Source organism: Phacochoerus africanus, chromosome 12 (assembly GCF_016906955.1).
Source record: "Phacochoerus africanus isolate WHEZ1 chromosome 12, ROS_Pafr_v1, whole genome shotgun sequence".
NCBI lineage: Eukaryota > Metazoa > Chordata > Mammalia > Artiodactyla > Suidae > Phacochoerus > Phacochoerus africanus.
The window spans coordinates 15,182,705-15,204,528 of record NC_062555.1 but is presented as its reverse complement, the minus strand read 5'-3'; the positions used below and the strand labels follow the sequence as shown (position 1 = coordinate 15,204,528).

The following is a 21,824-nucleotide window of genomic DNA, read 5'->3' as shown; positions in this document are numbered from 1 at the left end:
CCACCAGCCTACGCCAGAGCCACAGCAACGCAGGATCCGAGCCGCGTCTGCAACCTACACCACAGCTCACGGCAATGCCGGATCGTTAACCCACTGAGCAAGGTCAGGGACCGAACCTGCAACCTCATGGTTCCTAGTCGGATTCGTTAACCACTGCGCCACGACGGGAACTCCGAGCCCGTTAATTCTAATTGAGCTGCTTGTTAGATCATTGACCCCACTGTGAGAAATCTTAATTTAGAGGCTTAAAATGAGGGTAATCCTGAAGTCAAGAGTGATCTATCAGGCAGGAGTGAGGCAGGTGGTGGTAGAGGGGGCGCAGAGGAATCTAATGATGATGGCTTCATGGGTTTAGGGCTGCTTTATTTACTTGGTTTACAGATTGTACTCAAGAGATTATGTGTATCAGGTCAACTTAAACATTCGAGTAACCATAGTCCCTACTTCTGTCTCTAGCCAGCTCTCTTACAATTTGTATATTTTGTCAGAAGTAGGCTTGATCATGGATGAACCATTGCAAATTTCTTGCCTGTACTGCAAAAATAACCTGGAGCAATTGATGTGCTGATGATGAGTCATAGCATGAGAAAGTTATATAATTGATGCTTATTTCTTCCCTGTAGGTCTTCTTGACAATGTAACGGTTCTTATTGGAATTGCTTATGAAGGAAAAGCCATAGCAGGAGTTATTAACCAGCCATATTACAACTACCAGGTATTACCACAAATAAGGCCAAAATATTTTAGTAGATAAGTAATTATGGTGTTATATGAGTCCTAATGTAATCTCATCCAATGGTTTCTAGCTTGGTTCCACATAGAATCACCTGGAGCTTTTTAAGGAATAGCGTCCCGGGTTATAACCCAGACATACCGAGTCAGAACCTCTGGGTGTATTGATACCCAGAGGAATAGAGTCCCGGGTTATAACCCAGACATACCAAGTCAGAACCTCAGGGTGTGGGTGTGTGTGTGTGTGTACACAGACACACCATGTATCACACAGACTTTTTCATGTATGCCTTATGACTCAAACCAGAAGCAAAACTTTGGAAATTACTGATACGGTTCTTGATTAGCTTGGTCGTTGAGACACCTGATTTACAGGTGGTGCTTGAAGCACACTGAAGAAATGAACCTTTCAACCAAGAAAAGATGCTCGCCATGTTGTTTTCCAGGTGATACCACATGGTGCCTCAGTTATAGTCAGTCTTAATTAAATACGCTCATGCACGCCTTTCTCTTATTTTGTCTCTCTCATCTGCTTTGACTTTCTATTATACTCCCAACAAACTGGCTTCCTTCGAAACAAGAGGCTAATGTAATTCCAGAGTAGGAATATAGTGCTTGATCATGTTAAATGTTACAGGAAATTGTTGAAATAAAATCCTTAAGGTATTTGCGTTAATGTGACCTTGATAGAACTTGGGAGAAACAAAGTAACCAGAGTGGGGACTGTTGCTTCTGAATTTTGAGTTAAGGGTAAGATTAATCTCTACTTCTAAGATAAATTGAGGATTTTTCCCTGCCATTTGTATGAAGATAACTTTTTTTTTTGTCTTTTTGCTATTTCTTGGGCCGCTCCCACGGCATATGGAGGTTCCCAGGCTAGGGGTCGAATCGGAGCTGTAGCCACCGGCCTACGCCAGAGCCACAGCAACGCAGGATCCGAGCCGCGTCTGCAGCCTACACCACAGCTCACGGCAACACCGGATCATTAACCCACTGAGCAAGGGCAGGGACCGAACCCGCAACTTCATGGTTCCTAGTCGGATTCGTTAACCACTGCGCCACGACGGGAACTCCTGAAGATAACTTTTTATGTATCATCATGTGCTTATGATTATTTCGCAAAAATGGTTATGCATTTATTATTGGAAAAGCCTCATACTGAACTGCTTAAGATTCCATTAATTCTTTTCTGTGACTCTAATGTTTATACAGTATTATATTCAGAGGCAGTTTGTGGTTATGACGTAAATTTTAAAGTGAACTAATACTGTTACTTAAAGGAGAGGCATTTAATTCAGAGATAATATTACCGTGCATGGCACCTTTCATCATAAATAGCTCTGAGTGCTTAGGAGTTGTTAATAACTTCCATCACTTCTAAGATTAGGAAAAATCTGTATTCGTTTTCCACAGAACAATGAAAATCAGAAGTTAAGGGAACCCAAGAATGAAGCAAAGGTGAGGAAAACAGTTAGGCTTTGGCTCCACTAGGAGGTAGAAAAGAGGTGGGCAACTTGGGGCCACCGCAGTATCCATCCCATGGCCCCATTCATTCTCCCAGTTCTGCCTCTCTCCCCTGTGACTTGTCCCTTCTCTGCTTTCTCTTCTCCCTTCCCTTTTTTTTTCCTCGCGCTTATGCCTTAAAATGTGTTGCATCGAGTAAAAAGATTGCTCAGCTATGTTGGTCGTATTCAAGGCTGAATATTCAATTTAAAATCATCACCATTGGAGTTCCTGTTTTAGCTCAGTGGGTAAAGAATCAGACATGGTGTCCATGAGGACGTGGGTTTGATCCCTGGCCTCCCTCAGTGGGTTAAGGATCAGGCATTGCCTCAGGCTGTGATGTAGGTCACAGATGGAGCTCAGATCCAGCATTGCTGTGGCTGGGATGTCGGCCAGCAGCTGCAGTTCTGACTTGACCCCAAGCCTGGGAACTTCCACATGCTGCAAATGCGACTATAAAATAAATAAGATCGTCATGATCATAATAGCTAAAATTTACTAGGAGCTCACTGAGTACTGCGAGACTCAGGGACTCACAGGCGTTACCTCATTCTAGTCCACAGTCCCTGAAGGAGACCTTTATCCCTGTTTTAAAGAAGAGGAAACTGAGGTAGCTTGCCTTGGCTGGTCAGTGGCAGATCTGAGATCCAAACCCTGGTCCAGACTCGTAGCCATTGCTCTCTATTGCTGTGTTGAGCTGGATAAAAGACCTCACAATTCAGACTTGGTTGCTGCTCCCGCCAGATGCTGAAGCTGGAGGCACTGGAAGGGAAGAGCGGGGCAGGGTGAAGCCACCCAGTCTGTGAGCGGAACCAGCTTCCGAACCATTGCGAGTCTTGTTAACGCCTCAGTAAGCTGGGACTGCTCGCTTCTACTGCCCGCAGGCAGTCGGTGTAGAGACTTTGAAAGAGAGAGACAGCACGGGAGGCTGAGATGCCTTCACTGCCCCAGGCACCAGAGTCCACAGCCCCACTCTCTGTGCCCACATGTTCATCTGCACAGGAAATACCCATGTTCACCATTTAGTTTGCTTTCCTTCCTTTTTCAGAACAACTAGAGCATTGAATTAATAAATAGTTTCCTTGAGAGATGAAGTTAGTCTCAGCAGTTAAGCTGAAGCGTAATGAGCAAGTAGAGCCAAATCCCAGCCTCTCCTGTAGTATAGATTCGAGAGGGAACGGGGGAGTTCCCTGGTGGCTCAGCAGGTGAAGGACCCTGCATGGTCACTACTATGGCTCAGGTCACTTCTCTGGTGTGGGTTTGATCCCTGGCCCAGGCATGGCCAAAAGAAAAAAACAAGGAGTTCACTGGGGCTCAGTGGTAACAAACCCGACTAGTAACCGTGAGGATGCCGGTTTGATCCCTGGCCTTGCTCAGTGGGTTGAGGATCTAGCGTTGCCGTGAGCTGTGGTGTAGGTCACAGATGTAGCTGGGATCCTGTGTTGCTGTGGCGCAGACAAGGCAGCTGTAGCTCTGATTCATCCCCTAGCCTGGGAACCTCCATATGCTGCACGTGCAGCCCTAGAAAAGACAGAAAGACAGCTAAGAGGGAACAGGGAAGCACAGGGCCTTGTACTGAGTGCCCAGTGCTTGTTCTTCTTTCCTCTGTTGCCCGTGCGCAGGGAGGGCTGTCAGCACACAGCCTTCAGCGTCAGCCTCCTCCAGGAGAGCCTCACCAGTGAGGAGCAGCCTCACTGGGGACACAGCGCTTCCCCAGGCAGCCCATTGCCAGTAGCTGGTTATTGGAGGGGATGAGGGCCCTGCCTCTCCTCTTGGTGGAAGTGTTCTCTGTTTGGCACCAGCCCACCAGCTGTTCTAGCTCCAGGGCTCCCCCCAGGGGAGCTGTTTTATCTGTATCACAGCCCAGGGTCTCCTTGGCAGGTTCCCACTGCCACCCCCCTCCACAGGTGCGCGCCCTGAAGGCACTTGTTAGTAAACCTCCTTCCCCTCTCAGAGCCCACTTCCCAGGGAACCAGCTCTGCCATGTGAGCATATTTCACGTCAGAGCATCCAGGGAACTGATAGAGAAATAAGATGAGCTGTTGGAAAGCATTTTGACGAGAACTGAGGTAGTAGAGTTTGGTGATGAGAATCATTGGCTTTGAACACAGACAAGCCAGAGTGATCACAGTGTTTCCAGAGCCCTTGGTCAGGACACTTAATGGCTCCAAATTTCAGTGTTCTTATCCATAAAAGAAGGATGATCGTCCTTATTCCATGGGATTGTTGTGGGGACTAAATGAGATGACACTGGCACAGCCTTAGAGTGGTGCTTGGTGCATTTAGTCGTGAGATACATGTCCGCACGCCTGCCATGCTGATGTCATGCTGTTTCCATAGGTGACGTGCTAGTCATTTTGTGTAGCACATTTATGTTCCGTGAAACACAGGTTACGTTTTTCTGTATGAGGTGTAGAGTTATAACAACGTGGTTGAAAATGCTTTGAGCTCTGCATAGGAAACCTACAGATTCTGGGATCATGTTATTTATCCCTGTCATTTTCCGACTGAAATTGGTCAATAAAATCCTTCACCCTGTTATCCACGGCCGCTCTTCAGCATCGGCCTCTTCAGTCGCTTCATCTCAACAGCAGCACAATGCATTTTCACCACTACCTGTTCCCATGGTAACCACGATCCTTACGGCTCTTTGGACAATGAAAAGCAGCAAACAATACACAGTATTTCATTTCCTGGGGACTTACAGAACTGTGGCCAACAGCTCTTTTCAAATGCAATAATGAGATGTTAATTCCCAGAGGAACAGGAATGAGTGACACTGTCCTTCCTGAGGCTCCAGGGAAGAATCAGAAGTTCCTTTCAGTACCTTTTTTCTTTTTCTTCATTTTTGGCTGCCCCAGGGCATATGGAGTTCCTGGGCCTGGGGTCAGATCGGGGCCACACTCGCAACCTAAACCATAGCCGAGGCAGTGCCAGATCCACCACGCTGGGCCGGGGCTCGAACCCATGTCCCAGTGCTCCCAGGATGCCACTGATCCTGTTGTGCCTCAGCGGGCACTTTCCTTTCAGTACCTTTGAAACCCAATTATTGACCAAAACAACAAAGAGAATAATCAGTTGTTCCTCTCAGGAAAATTTGTCAGTGATACTGTTTTTGTACTTTGTAACATTATTGGGTTTTCATTTTTTAAAAAAATCACACTGCTCATATAACTAAATGTTCTATTTACAGTGACCATTTTTCTCCACGTGATGACAAGCTTTGCTGTTGTTTCACCCGTTTCCATAGGCAGGACCAGATGCTGTGTTGGGGAGAACCATCTGGGGAGTTTTAGGTTTAGGTGCCTTTGGGTTCCAGCTGAAAGAAGTGCCTGCCGGGAAACACATTATCACAACCACCCGGTCCCACAGCAACCAGCTGGTTATGGACTGTGTGACTGCTATGAATCCTGATGATGTGCTTCGAGTGGGAGGAGCAGGAAATAAGGTACGAATGGCCGTCCACCGTCCACCCTGAAACGCAGCCAAATCACTGGCAGAAATACGGAGTTTCAGAATGGGGGGAGTTCCCGGTGTGGCTCAGCGGATTATGAACCCAGCTAGTATCCATGAGGATGCGGGTTCGATACCTGGCCTCACTCACTGGGTTGAGGATCCAGTGTTGCTGTGAGCTCTGGTGTAGGTTGCAGACATGGCTCAGATCCTGAGTTGCTGTGGCTGTGGTAGGCCAGCAGCTGCAGCTCTGACTCAATCCCTAGCCTGGGGACCTCCATATGCTGCAGGTGCAGCCCAAAAAAAAGCAAAAAAAAAAAGTGAAATAACAGTTTGGGAGAAGGTATTAAAGATTTTTATTTGCCATTAAAAACACATTTCAGCAGCACTTTAATTTTTTTTCAGTGTTAAGATTCAAGGCTCTTTTTATCAAAGAGCGTTCTGTGATAACATAAGTCATTTGACTAAGACCCTGTGCCTCCAGCCAGCCCCTGTGTTCTCAAAGACCTCTTGGATTCCTTCCTGGGCCTTCCTTCTATAGACTCTAAAAGATGGGCTTCTGCCCCTTCTGGATACCACCCCCCCCAATTTGTTCACCTAGGCCCCACCCTCACACTTCGAGCTCCACCCCAGCCCGGAGCTCTTCTCATCTGACCGCCCCTTGGGTGTGGTCATGACGACCCAGTTCACGTATCTCTCCTTCAGCATGCCCGGCTTGAGCTCATCCTCTTTCTGCCTGTGCCCGGATGTGCGCCCCTTCCTGTCTCCACCTGAAAGCCCACCTGCACCCCCTTCCGCACATCCCGCCAAGCAGATCCCACCTGTGGATCTTCTGAATTTTTCCTGAAGGTCTCGTCCATCTCCACTGCCAGTGCCCTGGTTCAAACCTATCATCATCCTTCACCCAGACATCACAGGAGCTTCCAAAGTGGTCCTTCTGTTCAGTGCCACGTCTTCACAGTGCCGCAGGGCGATGAAAATGTAGAACTTAGCAGAAATGGACACAATCCTGTAAATCAACTGTACGTTAATAAATAATAAAAAAGAGGAGTTCCCGTCGTGGCTCAGTGGTTAACGAATCCGACTGGGAGCCATGAGGTGGCAGGTTCGCTCCCTGGCCTTGCTCAGTGGGTTAGGGATCTGGCGTTGCCATGAGCTGTGGTGTAGGTTGCAGACGCGGCTCGGACCCTGCGTTGCTGTGGGGCTGGTGTAGGCTGGCGGCTGTAGCTCCGATAGACCCCTAGTCTGGGAACCTCCATATGTTGTGGGAGCGGCCCTAGAAAAGGCAAAAAGACAAAAAAAGAAAGAAAGAAAATGCAGAACTCACCACATGGCACTCCCCTGCCCCAAATCCTCAGGGGAGTCCACTTCACAGCACCTTAAACGCCACGCCCACGAGAATGAGATCCAGGTTCTTCCATAGCCTGACCCCTGAGCACCCCCAAGCCCTCACATTTCCCACTCGTGTGCCTGGCACAGTGGAGGCGAGTAATAATATTTAGTGGACTGAATGGAATTCGTTTCTCCTCCTCACCTACCTTTTGAAAGCGATAATCAGCTACTACTAGGTTTTCTGAGAGTGCTTACAAGAGGATGAAAAATGGAAGTTTCAAAATAACAATATTTTGGAAAAAATAAAACATTTCCAAGTAAAGATAATATTCGTGGTAGTCCCTGAAATATGATTTTTCTCTGCTCCTCCTCATTACCTGCAAAACCCCATATTCCCTCTTAGCACTGCCTGTGAGAACAGAGTCCCCGCCCTGCACAGCCCCTGCCATTTCTCCTGTGACCGCGCAGTTCTTAACGTTCCCGTAGGACCTCCTTGAGGATCTAATGAAAGCTACAGGCCCTCTTCCCTCAAAATGGATACCTGGCATAGTCCCTGGTGCATAAGAAGACTTGACACTTATTCCTTTAAGGAAAGAGAAAGCTGTCACTCAGAGCCTACAGCAGGGTTTCACGGCGGGACAGTGTCCTTGCATACAGCGGCCCCAGAAGAATAACTGGTTACTTGTGTTCACTGAGGCTTTTCTCATTCTCCCAGGCTGGTCTCTTCATCTCAATATTTAAGTCTGAGTCTTACAGTACTAATTATTTTACACTATAACCAGAAAATAAGCCAAATGACTAATGAAAAGCTGATAGCAAGTTACTGTTAAGTCATACTGTTTTGGAGCTCCCTGTGTGGCTCAGCTGCTTAAGAACCCAACATAGTATCCATGGGGATGTGGGTTCGATCCCTACCCTAGGTTGGTGGATTGTGGTGTGGTAGGCCAGCAGCTGTGGCTTCAATTCAACCCTAGCCTGGGAACTTCCATATGCTGCAGGTGTGGCCCTAAAAAGAAGAAAAAAAAAGTCACGCAGTTTCTCTCAGTGACCTTGGTTTTGTATGAATATACAGGAGTTAGTAAGACAACCCTTTAAAAATTCATAGTTTGGTGGCCCAAACAGCAATTGATATGCTTCCAAAACAAAGACTTAGGAAACTGCTTGCTAGACTAGTCAACATCCTGCATCAACTAGGACTCACTACAACTTAGACTTATTGCACTGGTTGATATTTCTGCATCCTTTAAGTAATAATGGTCAAATCTTTACAAGATTAGAAAACTTTAATTTTCTACAACAAATTATAAATCACTTTTTTAGAGTAAGAAAGAAAAAGAACATAAAAAAAGCAAACGTTATTTTCCTAACTTGGAAGTGGAGACCGTGCAGAGAGCCTCCCTGGAGTGGACCTGACCACTTGCCCCCTCAGATCACTACAGCACTGTGCACGTGTCTCTCTCTTTGTTGGGCTGCTCGTGTCCTTGCACCTGCTCGAAGGCTTTAACCTAAGTTGAGTCTGACAGAAATTGAAATGTACTTGATAAAAACAAGCAGCTTCTCTCTTTGTGCCTCAGTCACGTCATGGTCGAGGGGTAATTATTATCTTAACCTTCCAGATTATCCAGCTGATTGAAGGCAAAGCCTCTGCTTACGTATTTGCAAGTCCTGGATGCAAGAAGTGGGATACCTGTGCTCCCGAAGTTATTTTACATGCCGTGGGAGGTCAGTCCATTTCACTTGGGGGAATTACAGTTTATGTACAGTTTTCAGGTTATGCTCGGATATGATATTTCAGTAATACTACTTTACCTGGTCTCTTAGGCTGTGGAAGACGGAAGGAAAGTTGGAGCTTATCTAGTCCATTGCTCTGCATTCCATAAATGAGAAAGTAGATTTTTCAGCTAATCCATTTTTGTTTAGTTACAGTTTTTCCTTGGGGCCTTGGTCTGCATGCAGTTAATTTATTTAAACCATTATTAATTTGTGACCTAATGCCTTTAGGATTTTTTTTCCTTAAAAACAAGATATTCATCATATCATCTCAGTAATTTCTCTTAAGGCGATATTGGTAAATATCTCAGTACTATGCTAAAGATCATAGAATTAGAATTTTTTTAATCTGACCGCAAAAATGTTACAAATATATGCCTAGCAGGATATTTTTCCATTTCAAATAGACATCAGATCACACTAATTCTTAAACACTTGATTTTTACTCTGTCATTTCTCTTGGTACATTATTATATCACTATCTCACTAGCAAATTACATGACAAGGAAGTTAAATTCATCACATCATGATCCATTGTCATTAGAATGTTAAATGAAACCATAATGTAACAGTTATGTTTTGTGAACATAACAACCTCTGACCGAATAAAGTATTACTAATAAAAGACAGAATGAAGAAAACACTTCTGAAACCAGGAAGAGTGGTGATGGAGTATAACAAATAGGAAAAATCTCACTTAGGGAAAAGAGAAATTAACTGGTACTGAGAAGTATAAATTGAAGATGCTAAGTGAAATTATTTTAATCAGAAAAAAAAATAATGATTTGGCCTTCAGTTAGGTTTCTCTGCAATCTTCAGTTCCAAGTGCATTCATGTTTAACCTTTGTGGTCATTCATTGTCTTTCTTATTTTATCCAGAATTCATTGGCCCATATTACATTTGGAAGGAAGAAGCACTTAGAAATAACTGGAAACATAATGATCCGATCAGCCACTGACATTGTACTGATGTTTTTTCTGCAGGCAAGTTAACCGACATCCATGGAAATGCCCTTCAGTATAACAAGGAAGTGAAGCACATGAACTCGGCGGGAGTCCTGGCCACGCTGAGGAATTACGACTACTATGCAAGTCGAGTTCCCCAGTCTGTCAAAAATGCACTTGTGCCTTGAAGGGAAATCAAGGACTTGCATCTCAAGAGAGCGTATTTTACAACTAATTGAATGACACCAGAGCTCCACTCCCCGTTGATGACTGTTCTATCCAATTACTTAGGAGTAGAAAGAGAATTTTAAAATGTCTTAATTAATTAATCATCCAGACCAATTTTGATATCGGGAAAATGTATAAAGTTAGAATATGTCACATTTCTTTCTCTCCATTTATTTGGAGAAATGAAAGAAAAGTTTAGCTCCAACTGGCTAGCCCAGTCAGTTGCCCAATCTACATTCCTGTTTTGTAAACAAGATTTCTGTAGCACAAGTTGTCACCTGAATCATCTCCTCGTTTTTCACAGTAAAGTAAGACATTTTCCTACTCTCATTCTGAGTACATTAAAATGTTATTATATATGTTGATGAAACATTTTGGAGAAAAGTTTCTTTATAATAAATTATTTAATTCTGGCTGTTTTTTTCACCAGCTTTTTTTTTTAAGTATTTGAAGCTGATATATTCTCTACTGTGGGCATTACTTTATTCTTATGGCATCATTATGCTACTTAACTCTGTAGGGTTAGGTAATTGCTCTTCTTCCTTCCAAAGGGAGACTATAATATGTGCTACCAAATTATTCTGACATTCTGCTTAGGCTTTTGTTTTTTAGGTGCCTGTCTCATGCTTTTAAATAAATCTCTCTGTTATTGGATTAAGCAAGAAGTTTAAATTAATCATGTTTGAACCCACTGTATGTCAGAACCAACCGGGTCACCTTGCTGTACAGTTGAAAATTGACAGAACACTGTAAACCAGCTATAATGGAAAAAATAAAAACCTGTTCTGGAGTTCCCGTCGTGGCGCAGTGGTTAACGAATCCGACTGGGAACCATGAGGTTGCGGGTTCGATCCCTGCCCTTGCTCAGTGGGTTAACGATCCGGCGTTGCCGTGAGCTGTGGTGTAGGTTGCAGACGCGGCTCGGATCCCGAGTTGCTGTGGCTCTGGCGTAGGCCAGTGGCTACAGCTCCGATTGGACCCCTTGCCTGAGAACCTCCATGTGCCGAGGGAGCGGCCCAAGAAATAGCAAAAAGACAAAAGACAAAAAAAAAAACCATTCAAAAAAAAAAAAAAAGAATTACCTAGGAAAATATGAATTCACAGGCTCCATCCCAGTGATTTTTTTTTTTCTTTTCTTTTTAGGGCCACACCTATGGCATATGGAAGTTCCCAGGCTAGAGGTCACATCAGAGCTGCAGCTGTAGGGCTATGTCACAGCCACGGGAACACCAGATCTGAGCCACATCTGTGACCTATGCCTGTGTTTATTCCAGCATTCATTTATTCAGCAGCTATCTTTTGAGCCCTTGTTGTATGTTAGGCACTGTCTGGGTACTACTGAGCATTCAACAGTGGACATAAGTCTGTTCCTGTGTTAGCTCTTGTTTCTGTGGAGCAACAGACAATAAACAAGTGAAGGAGGTGAGACCATGGCAGATGCTGTGAAGGATCAGACGGGACGATGAGCTGGCAGCAGTTGGGCCGGGAAGGCGGGCAGGAAGAGGGTGTCCCTGCAGATGAAGTGGGGATTTCTTCTCTGAGAAGGTGATGTCTCATCCAAAAACTGGATGGCAAGAGGTCACCCATGTCAAGACCTAGAATTACTAGTGGGAATAATAAGCACATTGTCTCTGAGAAGAGGAAGAAAGAAAAAAAAAAAAAGACAGAGAAGGCCGAAGTAAGGTGACCAAAGGGAATAGTGTTATATAAGGTGAAGTTTGGGAGGCAGGCAGGGGCCACATCATTAACATTTTTTTCCTTTTTATAGCCACACTTGAGGCCAGGAGTCACACTGGAGCCACAGCCGTGGCAATGCTGGATCCAAGCCACCTCTTTGGCCTATGCCACACCTTGCAGCAGGGCTGGATCCTTAACCCACTAGGCGAGGTCAGGGATCGAACCTGTAGTCTCAAGGAAACTACATTGGGTCCTTAACCCTCTGAGCCACAACAGGAACTCAAAAAAAAAAAATGTTTGTTTTTGTTTTTTTTTTAATTTTAAGGGAAACAGCTTCATCTGTGACCTGCACCACAGCTCATGGCAAAGCTAGATCCTTAACCCACTGAGCGGGGTCAGGGATCGAACCTGCATCCTCATGGATGCTAGTTGGGTTCATTAACCCACTGAGCCACACAGGGAACTCCTCATATCAACTCTTATCGGAGGCTTTCCTTTCCTCTCCTCTCCTTCCTCCCGCATTCACTATGGATAATCATTTTGCATTTTCTCAGCTACCTTTGTCCTTTTTGCAAACACGTTTATTATTTTTACTCTCCAAACCTCTATAATGTGTGTAGAATGAACACATTTCTGTACCTTCATGTATCTCCCATATAGTAATTTTTATTTATTCAACTTTTTCACCTATAAGGCTAAGCTCTTGAAGGCAAGAACTTGGTCTTTCATCTCTATATATCCTGTACATAATAATAATAATTTTAATATGTCTCTGAATCTCAGTAGGTATTGAAAATACCCATCGTTCCTTTTTTTTTAAAAAAAAAAATCTTGTTAACCTAAGAATAGAGCAATATTCTTGGGCTGGATGATGAATATCTAGAAAGAAGAATCAAACTGTATTCTTGATAGTGAAGCAGTGACATTCCCAATAAAGTCAGGAAGAAAACAAACACGCTCATGTTCAACATTGTCACTATTCCTGTTCAGTGATACTTTGGAAGACCTAGACTATGAAAGTGATAAAGCTTTAGAGCTACAAATATTGGACAGAAAGAAAAAAGCATCTACAAAACCCAGCATAGCTACAAACAAAACCAAAACCCCCCCAAAAAAACAACTATTGGAACTAATAAAAGCATTTCACAGATAGTGATATTAAGACTTGGAACTCTTGGTGGCCCACCAGATCCTTGAGGCAGAGCTTCCATGCCTGCCCGCTTGCATCTCTCACAAGCATCCTATCCTAATTTATTTCTTGCCTGAAAGAAAAAAAAAAAAAGAACCGACTTAGGACCCTGGCTTTCCTGAAAGCAGGTTTCTGTTTGAGTACCACAGCTCCACATGCCTCGTGTCTACTGAGGACTTCCACATCCTTGATGATTCTATACTTCTCAAAATCAGTGTTCTGTAAGGCAGATGTAAGGCACATAATGGTGATGAATTTTAGTTCATAATCTGGGACTGGAAAGAGTAATAAAACTGGAAAACTCTAAACAAATGGAAGAGTCATCACTGCTGCCTGGCACTAGTCTCTGATCTCACCAGTGAAGAGTTTCACTCGTTGCTGAACTTTTCAAGCATTTCTGGACTCGGCTAGTCACTGGGCACTTAGAATGTTCTGCTCTGTACTGCAAGTCTTTTTAGAGCCTCCGTATTGCTCTGACAAGAGTAGTTGTACTGTATGACAGAGATGGCGCCAAAATGATCTCAACAGTTTAAATTCAGCAATACTTACAATGAGAATACGAGCTCTGTCAAATCTGTGGGTCAAGATAAGGGTAAGTTAATTCATGCCACGTCTAAGATACAGGATGGAGAACTCTGGGGATTTTAGTTGTTTACAGTCTTACTTTGAGTCAACAATTTAATGTGGCTCTAAAAAGCTAATGTGGTGTTTATGCTAATCGCATTGTAATGGGCAAAATAAGAGAGGCAATGCTTCTGCCTGCACTCCGCCCTGACCCCGTCATACCCAGATCATTTTGTTCAGTTCTGAGTATCCCATTGTAAAAGGCACATCGACTAACTGGAGCACGTTTGGAGGAGGACAGCTGGGGTAGATTGCAACTATCACTTGAAGGATTGTTGAAAGGACTGGTGGCATCTAACCTAGACAACAAAGCCATGGGAGACATCATGACAGCCTTCAACATATGAGAGATTGTCACATGAAGGATTCTAAACCCTTATAGCCTCAGAGGATAGTGGACAGAGGTAGAGAGAAGCAGATTTAGATCCATCTCTCGCTCTTTTTTTTTTTTTTTTTAATTGAATGAATATGGAGTTCTCAGGCCAAGGATCAGATCCCAGCCTCAGTTAGTACCTAGGCTGCAGCTGCAGCAACCTCGGATCCTTAACCCACTGTGCCAGCCAGGGATCAGACTTGCATCCCAGAGCTCCCAAGATGCAGCTGATCTTGTTGTGCCACAGAGGGAACTCCTAGGTGAACCTTGCAGGTGCTGGAAACAGAAGGGGGTGTCTTGGGCAGTATTAAGTTCCTTATCACTGAAGGTGTTCAAAAACAGATTATTTGGTTATTCATTAGGTGAATAAATGAGTCCAGGATTATCTGCATCCCTAGTGCAGTATGTAGTAGAAGACAATCAATATGAAAAGACTCTTGCAAAGAGGATTTCTCAGCAAATAAACATTAATCTTCTATATATCACATAGGAAGGATTCAATCACTCAAAATTAGTGAATGACATTTGTGATGTGCAGGAAACTGTGCTGGACCCTGTGTGACACCTAATAACATCAAAGAAATTTTAAAAGTCACATTGACTAGCTGGAATATATTTGGAAGAGGGCAACTTTGAAATATCAAAGTAACTTATCATAGTATTACTGTGTAATATTATGTATTACACATAGTGTAAGGTGTAATTAATTACATTACACATTATTGTATAAACACATTGTTTACTACGCAGAAGGAAGCTTAACCAAATCTGGAATAGTTACTCCCAGATGTGTCACCTGAAGCATAGTTTTTTGAAGTGGAAGTGCCCATATCACGGAGGAATGTGACATCACCTTGGAGTTCTTATCAATCCTAAGAGAAAATTTTGAGCATAATAATACAAGTTCCTCCTTCTTAATGAATGGCATCATATAGCACTTCACACTTTCCTTATTATCCCCCAAGCATTATTACCTCATTCAATTTTATCAAAGTGTTTTTGACACATTTAGAGAAAAACAGGCATTACCCCTTGGCCATTTATGATACTGTGACCAGGAAAAATAAAAGGTTCTTTTATTGCTTTACATTCGAATGAAACTGTGAGTATATGATCATAAACAAAGCAGATATGCAGTAAAAGGGCCAAAATGGAACCAGGAATGGAAGTGGCAGCATAAAGAGCTTTTTGCTAAGCTATTTTAAAAGCACAAATATAAAAACAGAAGTATCTAACAAAAGAGGATCCCAGACTACCCTGATTCAAGTAAAGCATTCTATCTAATTTACCAGCTGAGACAAAGCATCAGTGGAGAGTCCGAGGCAGAAGAGGTCATGGGAGCATCTTTACAAGGCTTTTTGTGATTGTTTATGTTTAAGACATTCATCTACAAAAATGATGTCTGAAAGGCTGCAGATAAGAAAATACAGGATTAGCTTAAAAAAAAAATGCTAAAGACCTCAAAAGAAGGTGAAGGCATATTCAGATCTGAGATCTGAATAAGAAATCAGTCAAGAAATCCTTGGATAAAATTATTCCAGGCAAAGGGAAAGTGCACAGATAAATGGTATGAAACAAAGGCACAGTCTGCAAGAAGTTTATAATCCAAAAGACAAAATAGGCAAGTACAGTGTAAACTGGTAAGTCTAAAATAGTGATAAATACAGCCTGTTAACAATGCAATGATAATACAAGGTATACATTATGCTAGTATTTTCTTTTTTGTTTGTATAGTCATTGTTTTCCTGATAATTTACTTTATAAAATAAAAAATAGGCATGTAAGGGTTCCAGATATCACCTAAATTCAAAGAAATGTAGGTGTCCAAGTTAATAAGTTTGGACAGCAGGGGTAATTTGGTTTGGTTCATTTAAAACAGGTCACAAACAGAATGACGTTTCAAATTTAGAAGATAAGGATATTGAAATAGCCCTTTACTTTATCGTAAAGTTGAACATTTTGTCCAAAGGGAATTTTAGTAGGAGAAAAGTAGGTTTATAAATGTAGAGAGAGAGATTGACAGACATTCTATTTCAACCATTAAATTCTTAATGATGACTATGATACTGGAAAGGAAAATGAATCAAAGAGAATCTATTATTTCTAGAGATCAATTTACTGGAACAACTTTGTGTGCAGGCTTCCCAAATGTCGCCACAGGTTAAGAGCATCTAAGAGGAAGCAGCTTCAGCTCTGCCAAAGAAGATGCTGCTGTTGATTTTACTGTTCTGGATGAAGAGCAGGGAAGGTGACCACAAGAGAAATTTTCATAAATTGGTAATGATGTTGGAACAGTTTCCATGCCAGGGGCAGCTGCAGTCTCCATGCCCTCCTCAGTCACCTCCACATAGAGCTTGGGCAGGATTTTAGACACCATAACATGGCAGCTCCTAGTCATGCCTAAGAAGTCAGTGTCCTACTGGCTGTAGGGCATCTACCACCCCTACGGCTCCCAGAATGGCCTTGAGGTCAAGCTCTCCTCCATTTTGAACTGATGTCCACATCCCCATCTCGCTTGTTCTTGTTCTGTGAGCTTGCCCAGGCTATTCATTTCTCAGCGGTAAGTTTATCTTCAAGCTCCTGCAGATCGTTTCCTTCATTCTGGCAGCAGCAAAGTCATGCCTAGATCAGCAAAACCATACTTGCTTTGGATGGTATTTCCAGGATCCTGGCTTGCACAGTCTTCAGGAAGGTGATAGTAAAGGACTACCTTTGTTTCATCATCTGCAGGGATTTGCTCACATCCTTGTTCAGCTTAAATTCTCCCTCTTCGGTATTTTCTTTAGCAATGTCCTGGTCCCACTGCCCTTTGAAGCAGACTGTGTCCATCAGAGCCAGAATGGCAGAGCTGCCGAGAGAGCCCTTGGGAAATGGGTCCTTGCTTTTTTTTTTTTTTCCATTCCTTTGGCTTTCCACCCAGGAATCAATTCTTTTACTTTCTTATGCAGCATTTACAAAATCAGCAGATTCCACACTGACTAGGTACAATTTCTTAACATTATCCAAGTATCCCTGAAGAAACTGATAGATCATTTCTCCATAGAGTCTGTTGGCAGTGCTCAGTTCATGTCAATCAGTTTATTTAATTCAGTCAGAAGCTTTTGAAATTGGGGATACACAGTACCTGACTTTTCAGCATGATCTGTTGTTGTAGCTCTTTTTTTGTGTTGATTAAAGTAAAGGACTTTAATTTTGCTTTTTAGGACCAAACCCACAGCATATGGAAGTTCCCGGACTAGAGGTCAAATTGGAGCTGCAGCTGCCAGCCTACACCACACCCAAGGCAGCTTGGGATCCGAGCCACATCTGTAACATACACCACAGCTCACGACAATGCCAGATTCCCGGCCCACATCCTCATGGAGACTGGTCGGATTCGTTTCTGCTGAGCCACAATAGGAACTCCAAAGAACTTTTAATTTTGAATGCAGTGTTTTCCTCAGGCAGGCCTACCTAACGCTGATGAAATACTGACAGGGAACAAGAAAACATCATCTTTCAACTTTCCAAACTGATGGAACAGACCAAATGCAAATTGGGTGTTTGCTTTGCTGAGTCAGGCGCTAGTATTTTCAAACTGAAAGCCTATTATGCATTTACTCTTTTGATCCATATTTTCTTCACTGCAAGCTTTTCTTTCCCATGAATGACTGAACTGCAGAATTTTTGCTGAGAAATGTTTTTAAATAAACTATTCCTTTTTCACTTAAATACAACACATACTCACCAAAGATATTTTCACAGTGCACACAGACTTTTCAATAGTGCTTTCCACAGCAGTTAGGAAGAAACATAAGTCATCCACCATCACCACGTTCTCTTCGAGTGCCTGCTAAATAAGGCACATGTCATGACACCTTTGATAAATTAGTTTTCTCTGCACTGTGTATTCTGTAAGAAAAAGGCACAGCCCAGAGTAGAGAACTGTTATCAGCGACACTATGATGTACATGATAAAAACATCTGTATACAGTAAAATACTGAAGCCTACTTTATGGTAACTAGTGTGGAAAGACTGTCCCTCATATTAGCTTCCTTGAGCTGCTGTAACCAATGGCCACAAACTGGGAGGCTTTAAACATCGGAAGTTTATTCTCTTAGAGTTCTAGAGGCGAGAAGTCAAAAATCGAGGTGGAGGCAGGGCGGGTCCCTTTTGAAGGCTCCGTGGGAGACCATTCCACACCTCTCTTCTCACTTCCCAGAGTCTTCAATAATCGCTGGCATCTTTTAGCTTGTAGCTGCATCACTTCAATGTCTGTCTCTGTCTTCACGACTCCTTTCCCCGTGTGTCAAATCTCCCTCTCCTTTCTAAGAAGATGTCATCTCAAGATTTTTTGTTTGTTTGTTTGTTTCTTGTCTTTTTTAGGGTCACGCCTGCAGCATATGGAGGTTCCGAATCTAGGGGTCTAATTGGAGCTGTAGCTACTGGCCACAGCCACAGCCACACCAGATCCCAGCCGCATCTGTGACGTACACCACAGCCCAAGGCAACGCCAGATCCTTGACCTACTGAGTGAGGCCAGGGATCGAACCCGAAACAACCTCATGGTTCCTAGTCAGATTTGTTTCCACTGAGCCACAGGAACTCCCATCTCAAGATTTTTAACTTTACTACATAAGCAAAGACTTTATTTTCTTCGTTTTCTTTTTCTTTTTGTCTTTTTGCTTTTTAGGGCCACACCTGTGGCATATGGAGGTTCCCAGGCCAGGGGTAGAATTGGAGCTGCAGCTTCTGGCCTACACCACAGCCTCAGGAATGCGATATCCGAGCCTGTCTGAGACCTACAACATAGCTCAGGGCGATGCCAGATCCTTAGCCCACTAATTGAGGCCAGGGATAGAACTCATGTCCTTATGGATACTAGTTGGATTCATTACCGCTGAGTCACAATGGGAACTCCATTTTTTTTTTTTCATTTTTTAAAGTTTCATTAAAGTATAGTTGATTCACAATCTTGTAATAATTTCTGCTGTACAACAAAGTGATTCAGTTATACATGTACACACATCCATTCTTTTTCAGATCCTTTTCCCACACAGGCTATCACAACATACTGGGTAGAGTTCCCTGCGCTAGACAGCAGGTCCCCGTTGGCCCGTCGCACCACACACCTCCGTGCGCATATGCCCGTCCCAAACCCCAGTCCCTCCCTCCCCTCCCCCACCTGTCCCCTTTGGTAACCATTAAGTTTTTCAAAGTCTGTGAGTCTAAGACTTTCAGAGTCACATTTACAGGGACTGGGGTCTAGGACTTGGACATATCTTTTCCAGGGGACCGAAGTCCCCAGTGGTACTCCTGCCTTTGTATGGTCCCCTCATTTGCATCTCAGTGGGTCCTGTGACTCATTGGTCCCCAATACAGTGCCACAGAACTGATGCTGTGTGACTCCCAAAGACAGACCAGGAGAAGCCTTGCAATTGCCATGTTGGTATTTTGGAACCTCCACTCTTGGGGCAGCCAGCAAGAGTGGAGGTTCCTACCACTTCCTACCCTGCTCGTGGTGTCACAGGGACAGGACCTGAGGAAATGAGGACAGCAGGGTTCATCAAAGCCTAATCTACCAGATTTCCCACCCAGGCACCCAGTGAGCAAAGTCCTTCAGCAACTTCAACACCCCCACCTCCATTTAAATAGCATCAAATGACCTGTCTGACATCATTGCAGCTTCTCTTGGTTACTCAGCCAAGGACTGCCCGGCTTCTTCGCCCCCAAAAACATCAGCTATAGCAGAGTGCTGTAAGCCACTACATTGTGGTGGTTTATTAAACAGAAGAACTTACTTTGAATTTCTATTTTTCTATTGAAAGTTTTAAAATTCCATATTAAAATAATGGGACCAATAACAGTTGTGTAATGGTAACACCACCCTGGTGGCCTAGCAGTTAAGGATTTGGTTTTGTCACTGCTGTGGCTAGGGTCACTGCTGTGGTGGGGGTTTCATCCCTTGACTGGGAACTTCAACATGCTGCAGGTGTGGCAAAAAAACCCCAAAAAAACAAAAAAGCCCCAAAAAACCACATTGACTATGTCTCTATGATTAATTTAATTTCTGTCTCTGCATTAGCAGAGTTGGCTTTCCTTATCATACAGTAAATAGTTTTGCTCTTGGATTTTTTTGTTTGTTTTTGTTTTTTAGGACTGCACCTGTGGCATATGGAGGTTCCCAGGCTAGGGGTCAAACTGGAGCTGTCGCTGCCGGCCTATACCACAGCCACAGCAATGCCAGATCCGAGCCGCCTCCTCGACCTACGCCACAGCTCATGGCAATGCCGGATCCTTAACCCATTGAGCGAGGCCAGGGATCGAACCTGCAACCTCATGGTTCCTAGTCAGATTCGTTTCTACTGCACCATGATGGGAACTCCTGCTCTTGGCTTTGAGTCCAATTTTGGAGCTCATCCCAAGAAGATGAATAGGGTTACATGCCATCTGTTTATTATTCTAGCTTCTCTCTTGGTGTTACCTTTCCTTTATATTCTTATTGTCTGCTTACTCAATTAAAATGATTTGTTTTATAATATGCTTCTAAGTAAGGAATTGAAGGATTGAATCCTTCTCAGAACACGGTGAGGCAATACAAGTAAATATTATAATTTAAACTTCTTAAGATCCCAAGCGACTTTCTGTCTTTTATGCTGCAAGTCTCCCATAGCCCTGGTTTCCTAATATCCCCCAAACCAGCTGGTCAAAGAACAAGACCATATTTTGCATTTGCCTGCAAATGGATGAATAAAACAGATTTTAGTTTGCTAGAGAGTCACTAATAGGCAAAAGTGTGTCAAAAGTTTTTTTTCTTTCCAGACACTTGTGGCAGTGCTTTCCATGAGGACAGCTCTTTAGCTCAGCAGAAGCCAAATAATAAAAAGCAGCATTCAATATTCTTTGCTCTAAGAACAAATACATAGTTGCAAGAACACCTAAATTTTGTAAGATAAAAGATGCAAATTTTCATTGTTTCATAATTCTTATCTTTCAAAGTATATTTTGTATCCCCATCCCCAACTCCCCCAGCAATCAATGTCTTCGTGTCCTTTCCCTGGTACAAATTATGATAAAGTAGGAAGTAACCCCAGTATGTGCCAGGCATTGTGGGGAATCCAAAGACATCTAAGATTAAGGTTTCAGCAAACAAGAATCTGGAGAGCTAGCAGAGTGTACAGAAAAGAACTCCATTTCAACATAGAGAGGTATTGGTAGAAAGGCACTTATGGTGTGCATAGCATCACTTGGATAACTTGATAAAATGAGGCTGGCTGTGGAGCCCATTCCTAGAGATTCTAACAGGAAGGTAGGCGCAAGGGGACAGATCCTGTCTGGTGCAGGTGCCTTACCTACTCTGGAGGCTGGCCATGCGTAAGATGTAGCCATCGCTGGGGGTGCGTTGGGTAGGCAGAGAACGCCTCCACAGCGGCTCTAAGCACTCAATCTCATATTTAAGTGGCACTCGTCAGTGAAAACGGAGATGTCTTCGGGCAGTTCAGGCAGTGATGAGGTTGAGGTGTGTTTTGTAATCGGCCTTTACCGTAGGCTTGCAGAGCCCTCGCCAGCACACACGCGTCACAAGGTTTAAGAGTCAGACGCCCTCTGAAAGGCACGCTTTTAGAGCGAAGACAAATTGGGGCAAGGTTTTTAGCAAAGGCTTTTATAAATAATTCTTTTACTTTAACCGTTACTATCAAGTACGAAAAACACGAAAGTACATTCTTCTTGGGAAAACCACGAGGAAGCATTAGAAAAACGTCCTGCATCCCCAGAGTAACTCGGTCTTGTTTGCTCTCGGGCTTTTTCAGCATCTGCAGACCGCGCCCAACCACCGTGCGCAATCCGCGTTGTTTCACTGCGGGCTTCGGCGAACGCCCAGCGCGCTGCAGACTCTGCCTGACACCGCACTCTCCTCGCTTTACGAAGTGTCGCAAAACGTCGCCTACTTCAGGGTCTTTGGCAGCCGCAGCGTCGAACGCCACGTTGGCCTTTGTGACCCTGGGGGCCCAGGGGCG

General features: G+C 43.6%; 1 protein-coding gene and 1 long non-coding RNA gene across 7 annotated transcripts in view; one reads left to right on the top strand and one right to left on the bottom strand.

Annotated features, from left to right (window-relative positions):
- BPNT1 (3'(2'), 5'-bisphosphate nucleotidase 1) overlaps positions 1-10,376 on the top strand; it is a 23,706-nt gene extending 13,330 nt beyond the window's left edge. For 4 of the 5 annotated variants that reach the window (XM_047754840.1, XM_047754836.1, XM_047754835.1 and 1 more), the window contains 5 exons: positions 624-715; positions 2,146-2,190; positions 5,486-5,683; positions 8,637-8,742; positions 9,775-10,376. In XM_047754840.1, the coding sequence (XP_047610796.1) occupies positions 624-715; positions 2,146-2,190; positions 5,486-5,683; positions 8,637-8,742; positions 9,775-9,923 (590 nt within the window). In that variant the 3' untranslated portion in view covers positions 9,924-10,376. The remainder of the gene's footprint in view (positions 1-623; positions 716-2,145; positions 2,191-5,485; positions 5,684-8,636; positions 8,743-9,774) is intronic. The other variant, XM_047754837.1, reaches the window with a different exon arrangement.
- On the bottom strand, positions 2,860-21,824 carry LOC125112583 (uncharacterized). Of its 2 annotated transcripts, none has more exons than XR_007131186.1 (3): positions 21,159-21,824; positions 6,510-6,697; positions 2,860-2,997 (listed from the first exon to the last, which is right to left on the bottom strand). It is a non-coding gene; the product is annotated as an uncharacterized LOC125112583 (long non-coding RNA). The 2 variants fall into 2 exon arrangements; XR_007131185.1 differs by lacking the exon at positions 2,860-2,997 and adding an exon at positions 17,554-17,717 and having other exon boundaries at positions 6,060-6,697.